The 18,383-nt window shown below is 44.2% G+C and overlaps 1 protein-coding gene across 12 annotated transcripts in view; it reads right to left on the bottom strand.

The window, feature by feature from the left end:
- The window catches only part of Prdm10 (PR/SET domain 10), a 103,086-nt gene that overhangs the window by 18,896 nt on the left and 65,807 nt on the right, over window positions 1-18,383 (bottom strand). For 11 of the 12 annotated variants that reach the window (XM_031343010.1, XM_031343009.1, XM_031343012.1 and 8 more), the window contains 8 exons: window positions 14,828-15,175; window positions 12,404-12,559; window positions 6,758-6,937; window positions 5,643-5,753; window positions 3,429-3,629; window positions 1,767-1,910; window positions 1,243-1,413; window positions 212-352 (listed from right to left, as the gene is read on the bottom strand). In XM_031343010.1, coding sequence (XP_031198870.1) covers window positions 212-352; window positions 1,243-1,413; window positions 1,767-1,910; window positions 3,429-3,629; window positions 5,643-5,753; window positions 6,758-6,937; window positions 12,404-12,559; window positions 14,828-15,175 — 1,452 coding nt within the window. The remainder of the gene's footprint in view (window positions 1-211; window positions 353-1,242; window positions 1,414-1,766; window positions 1,911-3,428; window positions 3,630-5,642; window positions 5,754-6,757; window positions 6,938-12,403; window positions 12,560-14,827; window positions 15,176-18,383) is intronic. The other variant, XM_031343020.1, reaches the window with a different exon arrangement.

Here is an 18,383-nt window from a genome sequence, read left to right as displayed (position 1 = left end):
AGGATCTTAAAGCACAGAGCTCCACTGGGAAGTGGGTAACTTAATGCAAGACTGTTTGCAATAACAACATAAAAAGTGGAGGCAACAGTGGAACTGATAAGGTACAGGTATAGTGACATCACTCAGTGACTGAGGGCAATGAGATCACTGTTACTAATCTGGCAGTCCCTGATGTCAGCTGAACTCTCTGTGTCTCTATAGAGAAACGTACCTGGGCTGCTGATGGAGCCGCAGGGGTGGGCTCTGTGACCTGGATGTGCTGCACCTGGATGGCATGCTGCGTGTAGGTCTGAGGATCATGCAGCTGGCCAACGTCCACAGTGGACTGCTGAGACTGATGTGGGGAAGTGGCCTGGAGGGAAGAAGAGTGGGTTCCAAAATAGATAAGTACTCATAGAAGACCCCCAGAGAGAAAGTTCACCCAAAAATAATATTCCCTGACAGGTAAAACTGGACAGAGGTTTTGAGTGTCAGGCCAGCTGGGACTTTACAGTGAGACTCTGTTGTCAAAAGAATAAGTCAAAGTCAGGCATGGCGGTGTATGTCCTTAATCCAGCACTCAGGAAGCAGAGGAAAGTGGATCCCTGAGTTTGAAGCCAGCCTTGTCTACTAGCGAGCTCCAGGCCAGACAAGGCTATACAGTAAGACCATATTTTAAAACAAACAAAAAAAACAAAATAAATAAATCAAGTAAGGAATGGTGGATGACAGAGTGACAGTGATATCTACCAATTCCCACACATTTAAAACTGTATTGGTTTTCAATTTGTGAGACTAAGTTATTTGAAAATGACAATGTTCACTCATGTCTTAAGTCCACTTCCTCACACACACACACACACACACACACACACACAAATGACTTGCTAAAAGCTCTCTCTGAAATAAATTATTCAATGCCATGTAGGTATTTCTCAAACTGGTTCATTATGAGACAGTCAGCCAGGATACTAAGGAACAGCTCAGAAAGAGGTGTCACTCGAGCTATACTGGCTGGCCGTGTGTACAGGAGCTAAGACCTCATATCTACAATAGAACCCTCTTACTCTTCTGAGTCCAGAGCTGTCGTGAGGGGCAGAGGGAAGATGGCAGTGAAGACGCCATTCTCCTACTGCCTCAGACTTGGCACTTCTATGCAGCTGCACCTTACATAGAGCCAAGAATGCTTTTGAGTCCTGCTACCATACTGGCCACTGGCAATATGGTGTTCATGCAGGTAAGAAGAAATAAGTATCACAGTACCGGAGCCACCTGCACCACTTGCAACTGTATGTGCTGAGGTTGCTGCAGACCAGATGCCGACTGAGACACCGGGATATACTGAATCCTTTGGTAGTCCCCCTGAGGTGTTCGGTAATCCGTTGTTAAGGTCTGGGACAGTTCTGTCATTGCCTGAGTCAGCAGGTCTGTTGTCTAGGAAAAAAAAGAAAAATCACAAAACATATTAGTAACAATCACAATGCCCTTAAATCCTGCTACAATTCGGTTTGGCAGGGGCGCATCAAGGAAATCCAGACTGCCCTGAGGGCCTGACTCTGATCCAATGGATCTGCCCTGGCGCTGCTCATTTTACCACCGAGAAGGAAAGCACTAACAAATGTCCTGCTCCTCCTTTGGCAGGGAGATCTAGATGGCACCGGCAAAGAGACCCAAGCATAAGCACAATGCTATGAGCAGCAAGCAGCATAAATAACTGCCATGGCCTTGTTGTAAAGAGAGGAGGGGCAGTGAGAGGAATAGGACACCCTTCCAAGTCACCCACTCACCACCACAGTCTCTCCAGTGGCACTATCTGTCGTTAAGACAGCTGGAGTGGCGCTGATCACAGCTGTCGTCAGTGGCGTGTGGATAGTGTTGGGAAGCTGGGCATACTCTGGATGTTTCTTTCGAATATGCTGCACCATCTTGGTCTGGAAAATGAAGGAAAAATAGACAATTACTGCAGCTAAAGCAGGAAAGGCATACATTTAAGGCCAGCCTGGGCTAGATACCTTGTCTCAAAACAAAGCAAAAAGAACAATGACCACGTGGTGGTTTGAATATGCTTGGCCCAGGGAAGTGTGGCAGTGTTGGGGTGGGCATGGCTTTGTTGGAGGATGTATATCACTGTGTAGGTGGGCTCTGAGGTCCTATGCTCAGTCTCCACACAGTGTGGAAGAGAGCCAGCAATTGTGCCAAGAAGGCAAATTGTAAAAGAATAGCTCTGTGTGTGTATACAGATTCAAGGGTCTCAGGTGGGAGCAGGTAGTGTGGTCACTGTTGGGAGCTGAAGCCAGGTAGAACAAAAGGGTAACTGGGAGGGGCTGGTGGTGTAGCAGATCCTGGGCAAAAGCGATAGCTTTAAATCTACAGGCAAGCAACAGATGTAGAACTCTCAGCTCTTTCTCCAGCATCATGTCTGCCTGGATGCTGACATGCTTCCTGCCATAAGGATAGTGGACTGGACTGCTTAAACTATAAGCCAGCCCCAATTAAATGTTGTTCTTTATAAGAGTTGCTTTGGTCATGGTGTCTGTTCACAGCAATGGAAATCCTAATCAAGACAGATCAGAATTAGCAACTCTTTCTCATGCAATTGTTCCAAAGGTTCTTAAAGTATTTCATTTGAGGCCTTTAAAAATTATTTCTGTCAGGGTGGAAAGATGGCTTAGCAGTTAAGAGCACTAAGAGTAAGTAAATAAATCTTAAAAAAAAGTTATCTGTCTTGCAAGGGGGTAGGGTTGTGTTGGTCGGTTCTTGTTTGTTTGTTTGTTTGTTTGTTTGTTTGTTTTAGCCAGGCACAATGGCTTGTCTACATAAGGCCCACCTCCTTGGGAAGCTATGGCAGAAAAGATGACTTGAGCCCAGGAATTTGAGGCCAACCTGGGAAACACAGAGAGATCCCATTTCCTAAATGCAATAAAGAAATCAAAGAAGCACTGGTCACACTTGGGAAGCAACCACACTGTCAAAGCAAACAGAATGTGGGGAGAAGACAGGAGGTCGAGAGGACACAAACACTTACATGACCCTGTACCCTCAAGCAGCACCAAACCCTCAGACTTCTTCCCCATGAATGCCCGAAGCGACAGGGGTACCCAGAGGGGGGTACCCACGGATGTGAACCCCTTTTCAAAAACTCGAATCTCAGTTCCTATATAGGGATTCCACGGGATGAGCTCGTAAACTGTGAGCAAAGTACACTCAAAGACAAGGTGTGAACAGGCCAAGAGGAAAGCAGCTGAGTTCTCAGACTGGTAAACAGCAGTAATTTGGAGGAGTACAAACCATTCCATCCCCATTCCCATAAGTTAAGTGGTCCCTACGTATATAGGTCTCCTTCAGTCCATCAATTCACCATGCAGGACACCTGGATGATAAGGCTTATCTATTAAGTCATCCTCGTGTAGAGGTTCTGACATCACACTTGGTCAGAGCCAGCACCATACCTTGCTACTATACTGCTTGGAGCAGTGTGGGCAGCAGACAGGAGGGGTGGCAATGGTACCGGTCAGCTGGGTGTGGGTGCTCAGCATAGGGTCAGGCTCTCCAGGGCCAGCAGGACGAAGTTTCCGAATGCTTGGTGGGAGTTCAGCTCCTGGATGGTTCTTCAGGATGTGGGCTTTGCGCTTGCTGGCACTCTTATAAACCTGCAAGTTTAAATATTTGGCCATGAAAGCATTGTACAGTTCCACTTTCTTGCTTAAAGCAAAGTAAGGAATTTCATTCTAAAAAAAGGAGAAAAAAATGCATTTATATAGCCCAAAATAAAATGTGTCAACAAGCACAGTATATGGTGGGCAATGTCAGCTCTCAGGAGACATCTAGTCAAGTGCCATCTTGGAGTACTCAGTGAGTCTAAGCCAGTGTGAACTAGAGTGAAACTGTCTTAGAATTAGAAGGCTGTCAGGTTTGGTGGCACACACCTTTAAGCCCAGCTTTTAGGAAGCAGAGGACAGTGAGTTCCAGGTAGGCAGGGCTCTATTACACAGAAAAGTTCAGTCTTGAAAAATGAAGACGGGGGATAAAAAGGATAAGAAAAGAATCTGGGTATGGTGCTCTATACATATAACCCTAGCTCTCAAGAAGCAAGGGAAAATGGATAATGTAACAATCTAAGATAGGTATGCTAAGTAATCGCCTTGAATTTTCTGTATAAATAAGTGGGGTAGTTTGAAGTAAATTTTCTATATAAGATAGTGTAGTAGTTTGAATATGCTTGGCCCAGGGGGTGGCACTATTAAGGAGTATGGCTTTGTTGAAGTAGATGTGGCCTTATTGGAGAAAGTGTGTCACCAGGGGTCCTGAGTTCAATTCCCAGCAACCACATGGTGGCTCACAATCATCTGTAATGGGATCTGGTGCCCTCTTCTGGTGTGTCTGAAGACAGAAACAGTGTACTCAAATATATAAAATAAATAAATCTTAAAAAAAAAAAAGCAGAGAATTCCACCACACACCTTTTCACTGCCCACCCAGTCGCCAAAGATCCCCAATCTACCATGTAGTTTATAAGATGACAGACCATTTTACATCTTGGACATTTTAAATGAATTCATATTCTAGGTAATAAATATTCTCTATTGTAAAAGTCACAGACAGAAGGGATAATAAAAGTCAATCAATTCTTCAAAAAAATGGCTCACATTTAATTTTTTAACATTATAGTTTATCTATCTTGCTTTTTTTTTCTTTTTTTTTTTCTAGAAAGATTTATTTATTATTATATGTAAGTACACTGTAGCTGTCGTCAGACACACCAGAAGAGGGCATCGGATCCCATTACAGTTGGTTGTGAGCCACCATGTGGTTGCTGGGATTTGAACTCAGGACCTCTGGAAGAGCAGTCAGTGCTCTTACCCCCTGAGCCATCTCACCAGCCCTCTTTTTTTTTTTTTTTTTTTTTAAGGCAAGATTTCTCTATATAGCCCTGGCTGTCCTGAAACTCACTCTGAAGACTAGGCTGGCCTCAAACTCAGACATCTGCCTTCGTCTGCATCCCAAGTACTGGGTTTAAAGACATGCACCACCACTGTCCCACCACACTTAAAGTTTTAATTAAAACTTTTTATAAAGCTATTATATGTATGCATGTATATTTGCATATGTGAACATATAAGTGCAACTGCCCAGAAGAAAGTATAGTACCCCCTGGAGCTGGAGTTACAGGCAGTTTGTGAACTATCTGATTCGGGTGATGCAACATAAACTCAGGTCCCCTGAAAGAGAAACGCTCTCAACCACTGAACCATAAAAATAAAAAAAATTATTTTTTATTTAAAAGTGTGTGTATGTGCACATGTATGTCTATGTGCACATGTGTGTGTGCACATGCATGTGTGTGTCTGTGTGTCTCTGCCAGTCTATAAGTGCACCATGTTCGTGTAGTTCCTATAAAAGAAAGGAGAGGGCATCATGTTCCTTAGAGCTAGAATTGCAAGAGGTTGAGCTACCCAGTGTAGGTACTGGAAGAGAATCCCTGACAAAAGTTGTAAGCTCTTGCTCTTGATCACAGAGCCATCTCTGCAGCCCTTGGCTTACCATGAGGCTGCCTTTCAGCCCTTTCTGTGTAAATGCTGAAAAGCCCTGGTAGGCATCCATCCATGGCCTAACCCCACCCCCAGGCCCCAGCAGCCCAGCCAGGAGGAAGATTCTGCTTTTACCTTATCACAATACTGACAAAAGTAATCTCGATTGGGTTTTATGATGGGTAGGGTTAACTCAGGCACCTCTTCTATCTTCATGTCTGGATGCCTCTTTGATAAGTGATTTACCTGGAAAGAGAGCAAGAGAGACAGACACACAGGGAGAGAACCATTACAAACCAAAGTTAAACAAAAGACTCTGAACCTGAAGGCTAAAGGTTAAAACTCTGAAGCAAATGCTCAAAACATTAAGGCTTATGCCAGAGCCTTGCATCATGAGACACTGACACCAAAGTGTCCATGGACCCTGTCTACATGAGTTAACAACAAACCATTCAGCAAATAACCCAAGGCAGCCAGTCACCAGGAGGACCACCAACAGTCTGTCTAGAAGAACAATCATTAGAGAAAGGAAAATTGCCAAGCATGAGTTTCCTGACAAGTTATCCTGATGTAAACCTGACTTTTCATTTTTCAACTGTCTTACTGAGACTTCTGAATGGGTACAAAGTAAGGTTCTAATTTTAAGTACTAACACTTTCTAACCACCTTAGTAGAAATACACAGTCTGAGTCAGCTGAAAGCAATGAACTGTCCTGATAATTCCCCTAAGCTGGGACACACTCTGCTTTAAAGGGAAGTTTCTTTCTGTCACTGTTTCCTAACTTGACAAAAATGGCACTAATAGGGAACACTGGGAAGGGGATAAAGACCCCACCAGAGAGAACAGTCAACAAGTCAGAGAAGGAAAATCAGACGAGACAAGACCAAAAAATCAAGGTAAAGAAAAACAAACAAATAATGAGGACGACAGAGGTCTAGGGATGTGGCTCATGCCAAATGGGAGTAAAGCCCCTGTTTCTCAACAGGGAAAGGAAGGGCATGGAAGCGTTCTTTCAAAAGGTTGTCCAAAAAATGGTTCAGAAGGGCAAAGGGAGACAGAAAGAAAAGAAGCCCAAACTAGGGGCTGCTTGCCTTTTTTTTCTCCTAGCCACGGACTGATACATCCACAAATCTAATTTGGTAAGGCTCATTGCTACTGACAAAATGGGTGGATCTAATTTGGTAAGGCTCATTGCTACTGACAAAATGGATGGATCTGGAGACAGTTTCCTGTCTGGTCCAGCACTGACCAGCATGCCTCGCCTCCGGAAGCCCATCATGCACAGGCGGCACTTGAACGTGAAGCTGTCGTAGTCTGTGGATGTGATTCGTGGTTTGAAGGTCTTGGAACGGCTGATGCGGTCAGCTTTCTTGGCCTCCCTCTCAGGGTTATGCATCCTTTGCATGTGCTCCCGGAGTTTGTCTTTTCGCTAGTTGGAGAATTTTTGTTGAAAAGGGGTAAAGGCAAGGATAGAAAATTTTTAATTGAAGAGTAATTAAAAAAGAAAAATAACGCCAATTCCTTGGAACCCCACTGGTCACCCCAGACAGATAACCAGGTAGGCTAACTGCATATGTTCACCTCTTCATCCTTTCCTCCAAAGCCATTCCCCAAGTCTCATCCCAGCTTTGTAGATCACCTGCTACAGCTCCTGCCTACCATGGCCACGGGGATCACACAGATCTTCCCTCTGTAGTTGTTTGAAAGAAAATGGCCCTAGGTTCACAGGAAGTGGCACAATTAGAAGGTGTGGCCTTGCTGGAGTAGGTGTAGCTTTGTTGAAGGAAGTAGGTTACTGGGCCAGTGCTGAGGTCTCAGAAGCTCAAGATAGGCCTAGTGGCTCGTTCACTTCCTGCTGCCTGCAGATCCGGATGCAGACCTCTCAGCTACCTCTACAGCACCATGTCTGCCTGTGTGCCACCATGATGACAATGGACTAAACCTCTGAACTGTAAGCCAGCCCCAATTAAATGTATTCCTTTATAAGAGTTGCCACAGTTATAATGTCTCTTTACAGCAATAAAATCCTAACTAAGACACCTCCGAACTTCCTTCCCCCCACTCACCAATTTATTCCAGCCCCCATCTCCAGAAAGCATTCCCTGGGAACCCACTAGCTAAGCCTGCCAAAGAAGCAGGTAGGAGGGCAAAGCAGGTAGGTGAGCTTCAGATCATCGCTCTCCCTTCTCTCCACCACACCCAATCCCCCAATCTCATCCCCAGCTCTGTAGCTGACAACCTGTTGTGGCCCCCTCTCACTTTTTGCCTTCATTCCCAAGGGACAAAGCAGACCCAGGTGGAACATCTTACTTTCTTCCCACTGTGGATACCCTCAGTCCCTACTTTCCAGCCCATCTCCATTCCTAAGTGTCAGCCCGCAATACCCAGAAACACATTTTACCAGGAACCCCCAGTGGCCACACCTAGCAGGATCCCAGAAGAAATCCCTACCAGGCAATGCACAGCCACCATAACCCACCCCTAAGAAACAGAGAAGGCAATAGAAACTAAACCCATCAAACAAAACCAAGACCAGATATCAGCATCTAGAATTATAATCTTCCCAAACCCAGATGCCTAGACACCAGCTTAAAAGCACAATCAGTACCAGCCAGGACAATGTGTTTTGGCTAGAGCCCAGCAACCCTACCATAGTAGACTGAAAACTGCAACATAGCTGAAGCATAAGAAAAAGACTAATAACAGCCTTTATGCATACAACAGAAGTCCTTAAAAAGGAAATACTAAAGTCCTTAAAGAAATCTATGAAAATACAAACAATGGAAGGGATTGAATAAAACAGCTTAAGACCAGAAAGTGGAAACAGAATCAATAAAGGAAACTCAACGAGGGAACTCTAGGATGAAAAATTTAGGAACTCAATCAGGAGCCTCAGAGGAAGCCTTGCCAACAGAAATCAACAGACGAAAGAGAGAGTCTTGGGCACTGAACACACAATAGAAGAAATAGGCACCACAGTCAAAGAAAGGGTTAAACCTAAAAAACTCCTGACACAAAACATACAGGAAATCTGGGACATTATGAAGAGACAACATCTAAGAATAACAGGAATAGAAGAAGAAACCTAAATCAAAGGTACAGGAAGTATTTTCAATGAAATCACAGAAGAAAATGTCTCCAATCTGAAGAAGGAGATGCCTAACAAGGTACAAGAAGCATAAAGAACACCGAATAGACAGGACTAGAAAAGCAATTCCCCTCCACACAGAATAATCAAAACATTAAATGTACAGAAGAAACAACATTAAAAGCTGCCAGGGAAAAAGGCATTCCCCTGCCTCTCCCTTAACCTAGCTATGTAAGAGCTATGACAGCGTCACAACTTGAAGGTCCTAGGGGGATTCATAGCAAGCATTTCACTCAGACACCAAGAAATGCCTCACGTGAGTGGTATCAGCCAGGTGAAATCATGGACTGAGATCAAATGGACAGACCGTACCCTTCACTGAAGCAACTCCACACAGCAAGGCCAAGTGGAAGGAGGAACAGAGAGGAAGGAGGAAGCAGACTGTGTGTGTTATCCCAGATCCTGTCACGAGAACCATAGGATCCACCTGCATAGACCTCTGCAAAGGGTTTTCTCAGAAGGGACACAGCAGCAGGCTTGTTCCCTGCTGAGTCTGAAAGGGCATTGCAGTCATGGTGGCTGTGGTGCCCACTAGGCCAAGGCAAAGGAGGATTACATGGACTCCCCTCTCAGCTTTGCTCTACAATGGAGTCAGCCAAAGGAAGAACTGGCAGTGGTCTGAAAGGTGAGGCCAGGGTGGCTGCCATGCTGTGCTGGGTCTCGTGAGAAGATGCCAGCACATTCTCCCTCCCTCCCACTCAGCCACCAGCTCTCTTCCTGACTGCCAGATCTACTGGTCAACTCCATCCAGACTTGCTGCAAGGTGCAGCCTTCCACCAGCCTTCCATCCTGGGATCTCACTGTAGTCAGAGGACTTGGGGTCCCAGATTCCCAGGTAAGCTCCCATCTACCACTCAGAGCAGAGCTCTGGTGGGTGCAACAGTGACTGCTCATGCCCCAGATCCCCCTTTCAGACTCTCATTTCTACATCTTTTCCCATGATTAAGTTCTCAGTCAAACCAGGATGTCCCTTATTCTTTCACCATCAGAGTAGCTTTGATTCCCAACTCCAACCCAATCTAACAGGGCTGAATGAAATTAAAGACAAAACTGAAGCAGAAAGATTTGGTTTCTTCTTAATTCTTTTTGCTCTTAAAGTTTGCGTTATACATGTTTTATCATAGGAGGAAACCCACATGTCATGGTGCATGTATGGCTGTCAGAGGACAACTTGCAAGAGTCGGTTCTTAGTTTGTGGCTCCGGAGTCTGAAGTCAGGCTGTCAGGCTTGGGGGCAGATGCCTTTATCCACTGAGCCATCTGGCTGGCCCAACTCTTTTTGTTTTTAACCTTCTTAAAACATTAAAATAATAACTGGCATGCTGGGCAGTGGTGGCACACGCCTTTAATCCCAGCACTTGGGAGGCAGAGGCAGGCAGATTTCCGAGTTCAAGGCCAGCCTAGTCTACAGAGTGAGTTCCAGAACAGCCAGGGCTACCCAGAGAAACCCTGTCTCAAAAAAACCAAAATAAATAAATAAATAAACAATAAAATAAAATAAACAATAAAATAATAACCGGAATAAAAAAAGTCAGAAAGTATTATGTCATGTCTATAACCCCAATACTAATGAAGCAGAAGGGGGAGGAGCAGTAGCTCAAGGCTATCCTGAACAAAACATCCCACTCGAGGCCAGCCTAGGCTACATGAGACCCTTTCTCAAATAGCAAAAACAACAAAGTACTGAATGGATAGAACGAATGGACTGGCAAATGCTAGATCACAGCACAGGGACTCCTTTACAGAGAAAGTTTTATTGAGCTGGAGATCTAGTTGGTTGGTAGAGTCTGTGACTAACATACACAAAACCCTAGGCTCAAACCCCATATCTAGCATAGAAGGTGTGGAGGAGCAAGAGGAAAGAGGAGAGAAGAAAAGGCAAAAAGAAGAGATGGGATGGGAGAAAAAGAAGGAAAAGGGAGAGAATCGGAGAGGAAAGATAAACTGTAACAGTAAAGTGTGAAGGGGAATGGTGTGGGGAAGGGTGTGGGTTAGACCACCACGCAGCAGAGTGATTTCATGGGTTGTAATTCTAACAGGAGTAGATAGGGCTGTACACAGGAATGAGATGGGGAAATGGGGAAGGGAAAGGAAGAAAGGGAAGAGAAGGAGAGAGAAGGGAAAGGGAAGGGAGGAGGGAAGGGCAAAAGGAGAGGGAGGGGAGGGGAGGAGAGGGGGAAAAGAGGGGAGAGAAAGAGAGGGAGTGGAGAAAAAGGGAAAGGAGAGGAGATGAGACTATGGTGGTGTGTGTCTGTAATCCTAAGACTCGGAGGGTAAAAGCACAAGAATAAGTTTTGAAGCCAGCCTGGTCTACATAGAAAATATTGGGAGAGAAAACAAAGAAAAAGGAAGGTGGGAGGAAAGTAGGTTGGACAGGAGGGAGGGAGAGATGGAGGGAGGGAAGGAGGGAGGGAAGGAAGGAAGAGAGGCAGGCAGGGAGGGGTGGAAAGAAGGAAGGATGGAAAAAGAAAAGAAGATAGGAAAGCCATAGTCCAATTTATACTGTTCACATTAGAGTTCTTTAAAACTTCTGTGTGCAAGCATGCACATACACATTGCATGGTTTGTATGTACAGACAGCGGATAACCGTGGAATCAGTTCTCTCCTCCCACTATACGTATTCCAGGGATCAAACACAGGTTGTTAGACATAGTGGCAAGCAGTCCCGCCCACTGTACCATCCATCTCATCAGCCCATGTTGGTTTTTGAGACAAGGTCTCTCTCTATACCCAGGCTGGCCCTTAGTTTGCTACATAGCCTAAGCTGGCCTCAAACTTATGGCAATTCCCCTGTGTCAGCCTCCCGAGTACTGAGATTCCAGGTAGATGCTGCCATACATAGCTCATAGTAGAAATCCTCAGGAATTTCAATCATGATGATATACTGTAAGCCATCACAAATATAATCCATAATTAATCTATAATGAATGTACCAGAGCTTAAGTCTTTTCTCTTTAATGTTCACATTCCATAGGGGACATACCTCTCATTCTCCCAAGAATCCATTTAGCTTCTTCTTCCTTATTTAATTTTATTGATTATTAGTGTGACAAGAACACTCAAGTACCACAAACACACATGAAGGACCAAGGACAACTTTTATGGGTAGGTTCTCTCTGTTCATCGTGGGATCTGGGTATCGCACTCAGATTCTCAGGTTTGTGTGTCAAGTGCCTTTAGCCACTGAACTATCACACTGGTCCTCCACAGCAGTATTTAGCGGTGGCTGTCACTAACAAATGCTGAGTTCCCTGCAGACTTCCCCTTGGTGTCTTAATTCCAGGGCAGGTTGCTGGTTTGGGTTTCACTTTGCTTTCATTTGGGTTCACTATGTAGCACAAACTGGCTAGCCATTTACTATGTAGCTCAGGTTACCCTCAAATTCACAATCCTGCCTCACTTCCTGAAGACTGGGATTCCATGCCAAGCTATGCATGTTTCATCAGAGTTCTTGAAATCATTATATTCTCTAGAGTAATCCAACCCTCGGACCTGTCCCCTCTAACATCTCTACTGGAGAAGATCCTGCTGCTTAGATGACTTACCTGCAGGCTCTTAACTGACTAAATGTTCAACAACAAGAAAGACCTCTTGATTTAAGCAGTAAGTAGATGTACTAGTCTCTTTGGACTCCCTCAATAGCAATTTAGTTCTAGTAACCATCACTTAGGACGTGAGCACAAAGCCATGAAACCAGGAGGTCTCCGTCCTGAGCCCGACTTGACCGGCTGCAGGATGGCTGCCTACCTTAAACTGCTTCCCGCAGGTGGAACACAGGAAGTCCTTGCGGTCGGAATGCCGGAGCATGTGCAGTCTCAGCTTGTCAGGGCGACAGAAGGCCTTGTCACACTCCGTACACTGGTAGATCTTTTCAGAGTGGAAGCTTCGCACGTGCTTTTTCACCTGGCAGTAAAGATCAGGGGATGCTTAGGCCAAAAGAAAGGACCAGAGGTGGCTATGACGCTAGAGGGAGCCCACGCACCACTGAGGACTTTCAGCAGCCTGGCCAGTCATCCAGTCTCAAGGGAGGACTGCCCTCAGTAATACACACACTGTCTTGGTCACAAAGAAACAGAACAGGCCAGAAAGTCCCATAAATCTGAACCTCCCAGGTGACTTAAAGCAGGAAGGTAAGAGCCCTGTCTTGATCTTTTGTACCATCTTCTTTTTTAAGGCTAAAGGCAAGTTGGCTTTGGATTTAAATGAATCTTGCTAAAAATTACCTAAGAAAACAAAAGTCATTTGTCCTCATTTTGTTTCTACACATGTAGAGGTAACTGCGTCATTAGTAGCTGATCCTTTCATCTCTTCCTATTAAAGCAGGTCTGGGGTGTAGCTCAGTGTAACATAACTGCCTGCAGCCATGCACGCTCTAGGTTCAATCTCAGTTCTGGAAGAAAAGAGTCAGGTTCTGAAGAATGAAAGATAGAAATCAGGTGACATTGGCGATACCACTTCGTGAGCACAGTCCTGACTGCCATCCTCCCTGACTGGGAACGGACTCTCCCTGGAATCAACTCCAGTACTTGGGTGGGAGTGGGGACAGAGAAATGCAGGTTCTGAACTCTCTAAGCTATAAATAATAAACGAAAAAGCGCTTCGGGAGAAGCCAAAGCTCAACAGGACAATGTGTCCAATAGCCAGCATTGAAGTGAAAAGGACAAAAGCAAGTAAGCTATGGACAGAAGCCGAGTAGAAAATCCACCAAGCTAGTCCTTTAAAGCACTGGGACTCACTAACACGGGAGTGCCTTCTGCCATTACATTATGCCTTAACAACTTTCCTAACTGTATGAAGAAAACTTTCCCAACACCCCCATGGTCAGAGAGCTAAAATTAAACCCCACCCTCCTTTTGCTTTTGCATTTTTAAAGAATATATATATATATACATATATATATATATGTGTGTGTGTGTATGTGTGTGCATATATACATGTATATATATTCGGTTTTATGAGACAGGGTTTCTCTGTGTAGTCTTGGTTGTTCTGGAACTGGCTCTGTAGACCAGGGTGGCCTTGAATTTATGGAGATCCACCTGCCTCTGCCTCCTAAGCACTGGGAACAAAGGCATGAGCCACCATACTCAGCAATTTAAAGAATATTTATATGATATATTGTGATTTAATTCTTTTTTCTTTTTTTCTTTTTTTTTCTTTTTTCTTTTTTTTGAGACAGGGTTTCTCTGTGTAGCCTTGGCTGTCCTGGAACTCACTCTGTAGACCAGGCTGGCCTCAAACTCAGAAATCCGCCTGCCTCTGCCTCCCAAGTGCTGGGATTAAAGGTGTGCACCACCATCGCCCGGCTCTTAATTCTTTTTTTTTTTCTTTTTCTTAATATCTTTTTTTATTAGATAGTTTCTTTATTTACATGTAAATTTCTCCTTTCCCAGTTTCCCCTCCAAAAAACAAAGAAACAAACAAAAACAACAAAAACAAACCCCTGTTTTAATTCTTTACTGAATAAAAATATTATCAGTTAAAATTAAATCAGGGATGCTCTGGAATTTTTCTATCCCCACTTTGCCCCAACACTGGGAGAGATAGTCAGTGCTGGGCACAAGAACAATATCCTAAAGCAACTCTCAATTTCCTTCCAAATACACAGCCTTACTAAAGCAAGAGAGAAAGCAGAACGGCAGGGAGATGTTTCCCATCCAGAAGTGAAGGAAGATGTGCTGCAGACTCTATGCTCTTTCATGAGTAATGGATATCTGGCAAAGATGTTTTTAAAAGACTTTTTAAAAATAATAACCAGATGTAGTGTTTCAAGATGAATTTTATATTTATTTCTAGTGCATGTGTACAATGATGCACATGTGGAGATCAGAGACAATTGCCGGCAGTAGCTTTCATGTGGGTTCCAGGGATTGAACTCAGATCATCTGGCTTGGCAGCAAGCCCCTTTACCCACTTGGCTACCTTGCCAGCACAAGATGTAGTGTTTATTACTAGAAATGTAACTTAAGACATTTAAGTAACACTGATCTGGACAGCTAAGGAAAATAATACTCTGTACGTGAAAAGTAGTTTGAAAACTATTGCAAAGTTATTGAAAAAAAAAAAGGATGAAAAGGCAGGAGCTGGACAGTATGTCTCAGTTTTTTAAAAATTGAAGTTTCTTTTATGAAAAGATGGAAGCAGACAGGAATGTCAGTCATAGACACTCACCTGGATAAAATCTGGGAACCGTTTCTTACAAGTTGGACAGGTGAAGTAGCCATCATTGACATGAATGGCCACATGATCTTTCAACAAATCAAGGCGGTCAAAGGATTCTGGGCAAAAAATGCAAGAGTAAGTCTTCTGGTCCGAATGGAGCTTCATGTGGCTCTCCAAGGAGGCGCTGCTGATGAAGCCCTTGTTACAGAGATCACAGGTCAACGGGCAGTTCCCCTCCCGCCCATGGAAGCGCAAGTGTTGGTCCAGTTTGTCCTTTTCCCGGAAGGCCTTCCCACACTGTAGACATTTAAAAGGCCGGAAGGACTTCCGGATAAACAGATGCTGAAGAGCTGCGTTCTGAAAGACACAAACAGGGCCGCATGCTGAGGAGACCCAGAGTGACTCCTGCAGTTCAGAGAAGCTGAACTCAAGGACACACAGGCAAGTGAGAAAGGCTGAGGCTGAAGCAAGCCCCAAAAGTCTGTTGTGAAGAACAGTTTCAGGGTTTTACTTTATATCTATATGTGCGCACTTCCTCTGGAAAGGATTTAAGTAAATTTCAAAACATATTTTCTTTCTCTCTTCCTTCCTTTCTTTTTTTCTTCTCTCTCTCTCTCTCTCTCTCTCTCTCTCTCTCTCTCTCTCTTTTTCTCTCTCTTTCTCTCCCTCTCTCTTTTGAGATGGGATCTCACTATATAGATAGCTCTGGCTGTGCTATAACTCACAGAGATGCCCCTGCTTCTGCATCTCAAGCGCTGGGATTAAAGGCATGTGGCACTACACTCTGCTCAAAACTTGTCTTCAGTAGAAAACTAAAAGAAGAAAGAAAGAAGAAAGGAAAGAAAGAAAGGAAGAAAGAAAGAAAGAGAGAAAGAGAGAGAGAGAGAGAGAAAGGAAGAAAGAAACCAAAACCAGAGCAGAATAGAACAGAACCTGTTGTAGAGGATACTTGGGTAAGTGACACATGCATAGTGAGAGTAGAGGGTGGCAGTCAGTCAAAGCCCTCCATCAAAGAATCTGAAACAGATGAAAACATTTCACATTGAAATAAGAGAAACTGATGGGCAATCAGACCTTCCCTGGCGGAGGAGGCAGACAAAGAAATAGGTACGGGGTTCCTTTGAGCATAAGGCATTAAGTCAGTGGAGTTTTCAATATATGCATTACTGATCTCAGTTTAAGAAAATGAGCAGAATGAGAAATGAAGATTTATGTGAATGTATTTGTTCATGGGGCATGATGTGAACATATCATAAATGGAAAATATGCCTTTCAGTTCTTAGAGAATATGAAGGACTAGTTCCCATGGTTAGTTCCTGTGGTAGTTCTAGACAAAGCCAACCTCACTGCTGTGCTTCTGGCCTAAACAGGTCAATTTTGCCCTTTCCTTTTCAGGACAGACTGCCCTTCTGTGGCTGGTTATCTGTCTTGTAAATCCATACAATTGTCCCAGGAAATCCAAGCCAAAGAAGAATCAGTGGAATCTGTCACAGCTGCTGGCAAACAACTGGCTCTCCACCAAGAGCAAAGCCCCACAAATATCTTTCACACAGAGAAAACAGGAGCAATACTTAGTCGTGCCACAAGGAAGACTCATTCCTAAGTTCCTCAAAGCACAGAGGCAAAGGCTTTATGGTGGAGAAGCTCTTCAGCATGTACCTGTGAATGTATGTGCCTGGACAACTAGAGGGGCGAGTCACTCAAAGGTCAATAGGGATTGTCATGCAGAGGTCAGCATACATTCAATTGCTTATCAGAAGCACCTTGAAAATTAAATTTAATGTGAAGTAATTATGGGGGAAAGCAAAATATGTCTTTTTGATCTACAGAGATTTCTGAACATGGTCCAATTCATACACCAGGGAACTGTCTCTCCCAGCTTCTCCCACAAGCCTCGGAGAGGTATTTACTGTGCTACCTAGTCATTTATTTTGAGTGGTAGACAACAATCCTGTTGTCCTCCTAGGCTGACTGAGGCTACAGGAAGTATGGGAAGGAAGCACCACATATTACTCCCTTTTGTATCTAGATCCCTTAATAAACTACTTAGTCACAGGAAATTTCACATATTGGCTTGAAAATTAATAAACTGTATTTCAGATAAAACTCTAACGTTATTCCTAGGTTCTTTCCGACAGTATCCACAGAGATCCTGAAGAACGGATCTTTTCCAAATCAGCCACAGTTGCTCTCATTTCCTCAAGCTGCTTGGCTCAGTATCCTGACACACACTTGGCAAAAAGGCTCTTCCTATTTTCCTCTACTTTCAGAATGTTATGGGAAGATGCCAGAAAAACAGATGCTCTTCTAAGGTTCAGTGAAGATTTGGGATTTAGAGCGAGCATGTCTGCCATGTAAGAAGCAATTCCTTGATCCAGGCTCAGTCAAGTTTCCACGGACAGACCTGCTACACCATCACACAGGGGGCTCCATCTCTCCTGGGTGCTTAAATCCACAGCTTAGCTCTATGTCGCACCATTGTGCTTTCAGTCTCTTGTCAGTTCTGATTAGCATGGGTCCCTTCAGACACTTGGTTTTAACAGAGCAACCACCTGGCTCCCCTTCCTTAGCTCCACTGTATCGTTTCCATGGAGCCCTGAACACTGAGAGCTCAAGAGCTGGCCTGCTTCTATCTGAGCTAGTGGATCTCATGTTGCAAGTACTGGGCTACCCCATCCTTGACCCACTTGCAGGCTACTTCTGCTCTAAGGTAGTTTCTCTCACACACAGCCACACCTGGGCCACTTCTAGAAGAATCCATCACAACCAGGGAGGCTGGGCACAGATGCATTGTGGATCTTCTAATCCCTGAGCTCCCATACTCAGTGTCACCATACCACATGGTACATTAACTGCTCTGGGGATGCCAAAGTAATAGCCTCCTTCTAAACTCTATAATTTAGAGTTATGAGAATTATGTGAATTATGAGAGAAGAGTCTTCTTTTGCAAAATGTTTCTAGAGTTTGAAATTAATAGCTAAGGGAACCCACACTATTAACTCATTGTCTTCTCATGCTGAGACTAAAGAGAAAAGAATCAGCTTGTTTGTTGGGTTTTGGTTTATTAAAAAATAAAAAAAGAAAGAAAGAAAAAAAGGACAAATAATTCTTTAGTTTATCATCCGCTCAGCTTTCAGAATTTGTAGTGGGTTAGCAAGACACCTCTCTGCACTATCCTTCTTCTGATACGCAAACAGGGTCTCGACACTAGCTATACCATCCAATAACAGCACTACAAATATCTGTGCTTGTGCCTCCGATTCTATGGCTGACTTCCTAAGGAGTTATCTACCTCCCACAAGAGATCGGTTTCCAAGTGCCTGTCTCCTCCTATCTACAAATGATTTCCTGACTTCCCTATGTCTGGCCTTCTCAGTTCCTAGAGCAGTCCCGGGCTGCACTTGTGTATTTGACAGAGACCTGCGAATCGCTTTCTATTAACACTGGTTTGTTATTAGACTGGGAGCCCCAGAGCCCCGGGCTCTGTGGGTTGCCAAGATACAGCTGACTGAGCAAGTCCAGCACCAGGACACACATCACTGAAATTGCTTCAGAGCTAGCGGGG

This window comes from Mastomys coucha, unplaced genomic scaffold (genome assembly GCF_008632895.1).
Source record: "Mastomys coucha isolate ucsf_1 unplaced genomic scaffold, UCSF_Mcou_1 pScaffold23, whole genome shotgun sequence".
Lineage (NCBI taxonomy): Eukaryota > Metazoa > Chordata > Mammalia > Rodentia > Muridae > Mastomys > Mastomys coucha.
Note: the sequence above shows the minus strand (reverse complement) of the source record. Positions and strands in the feature narration are given on the sequence as shown.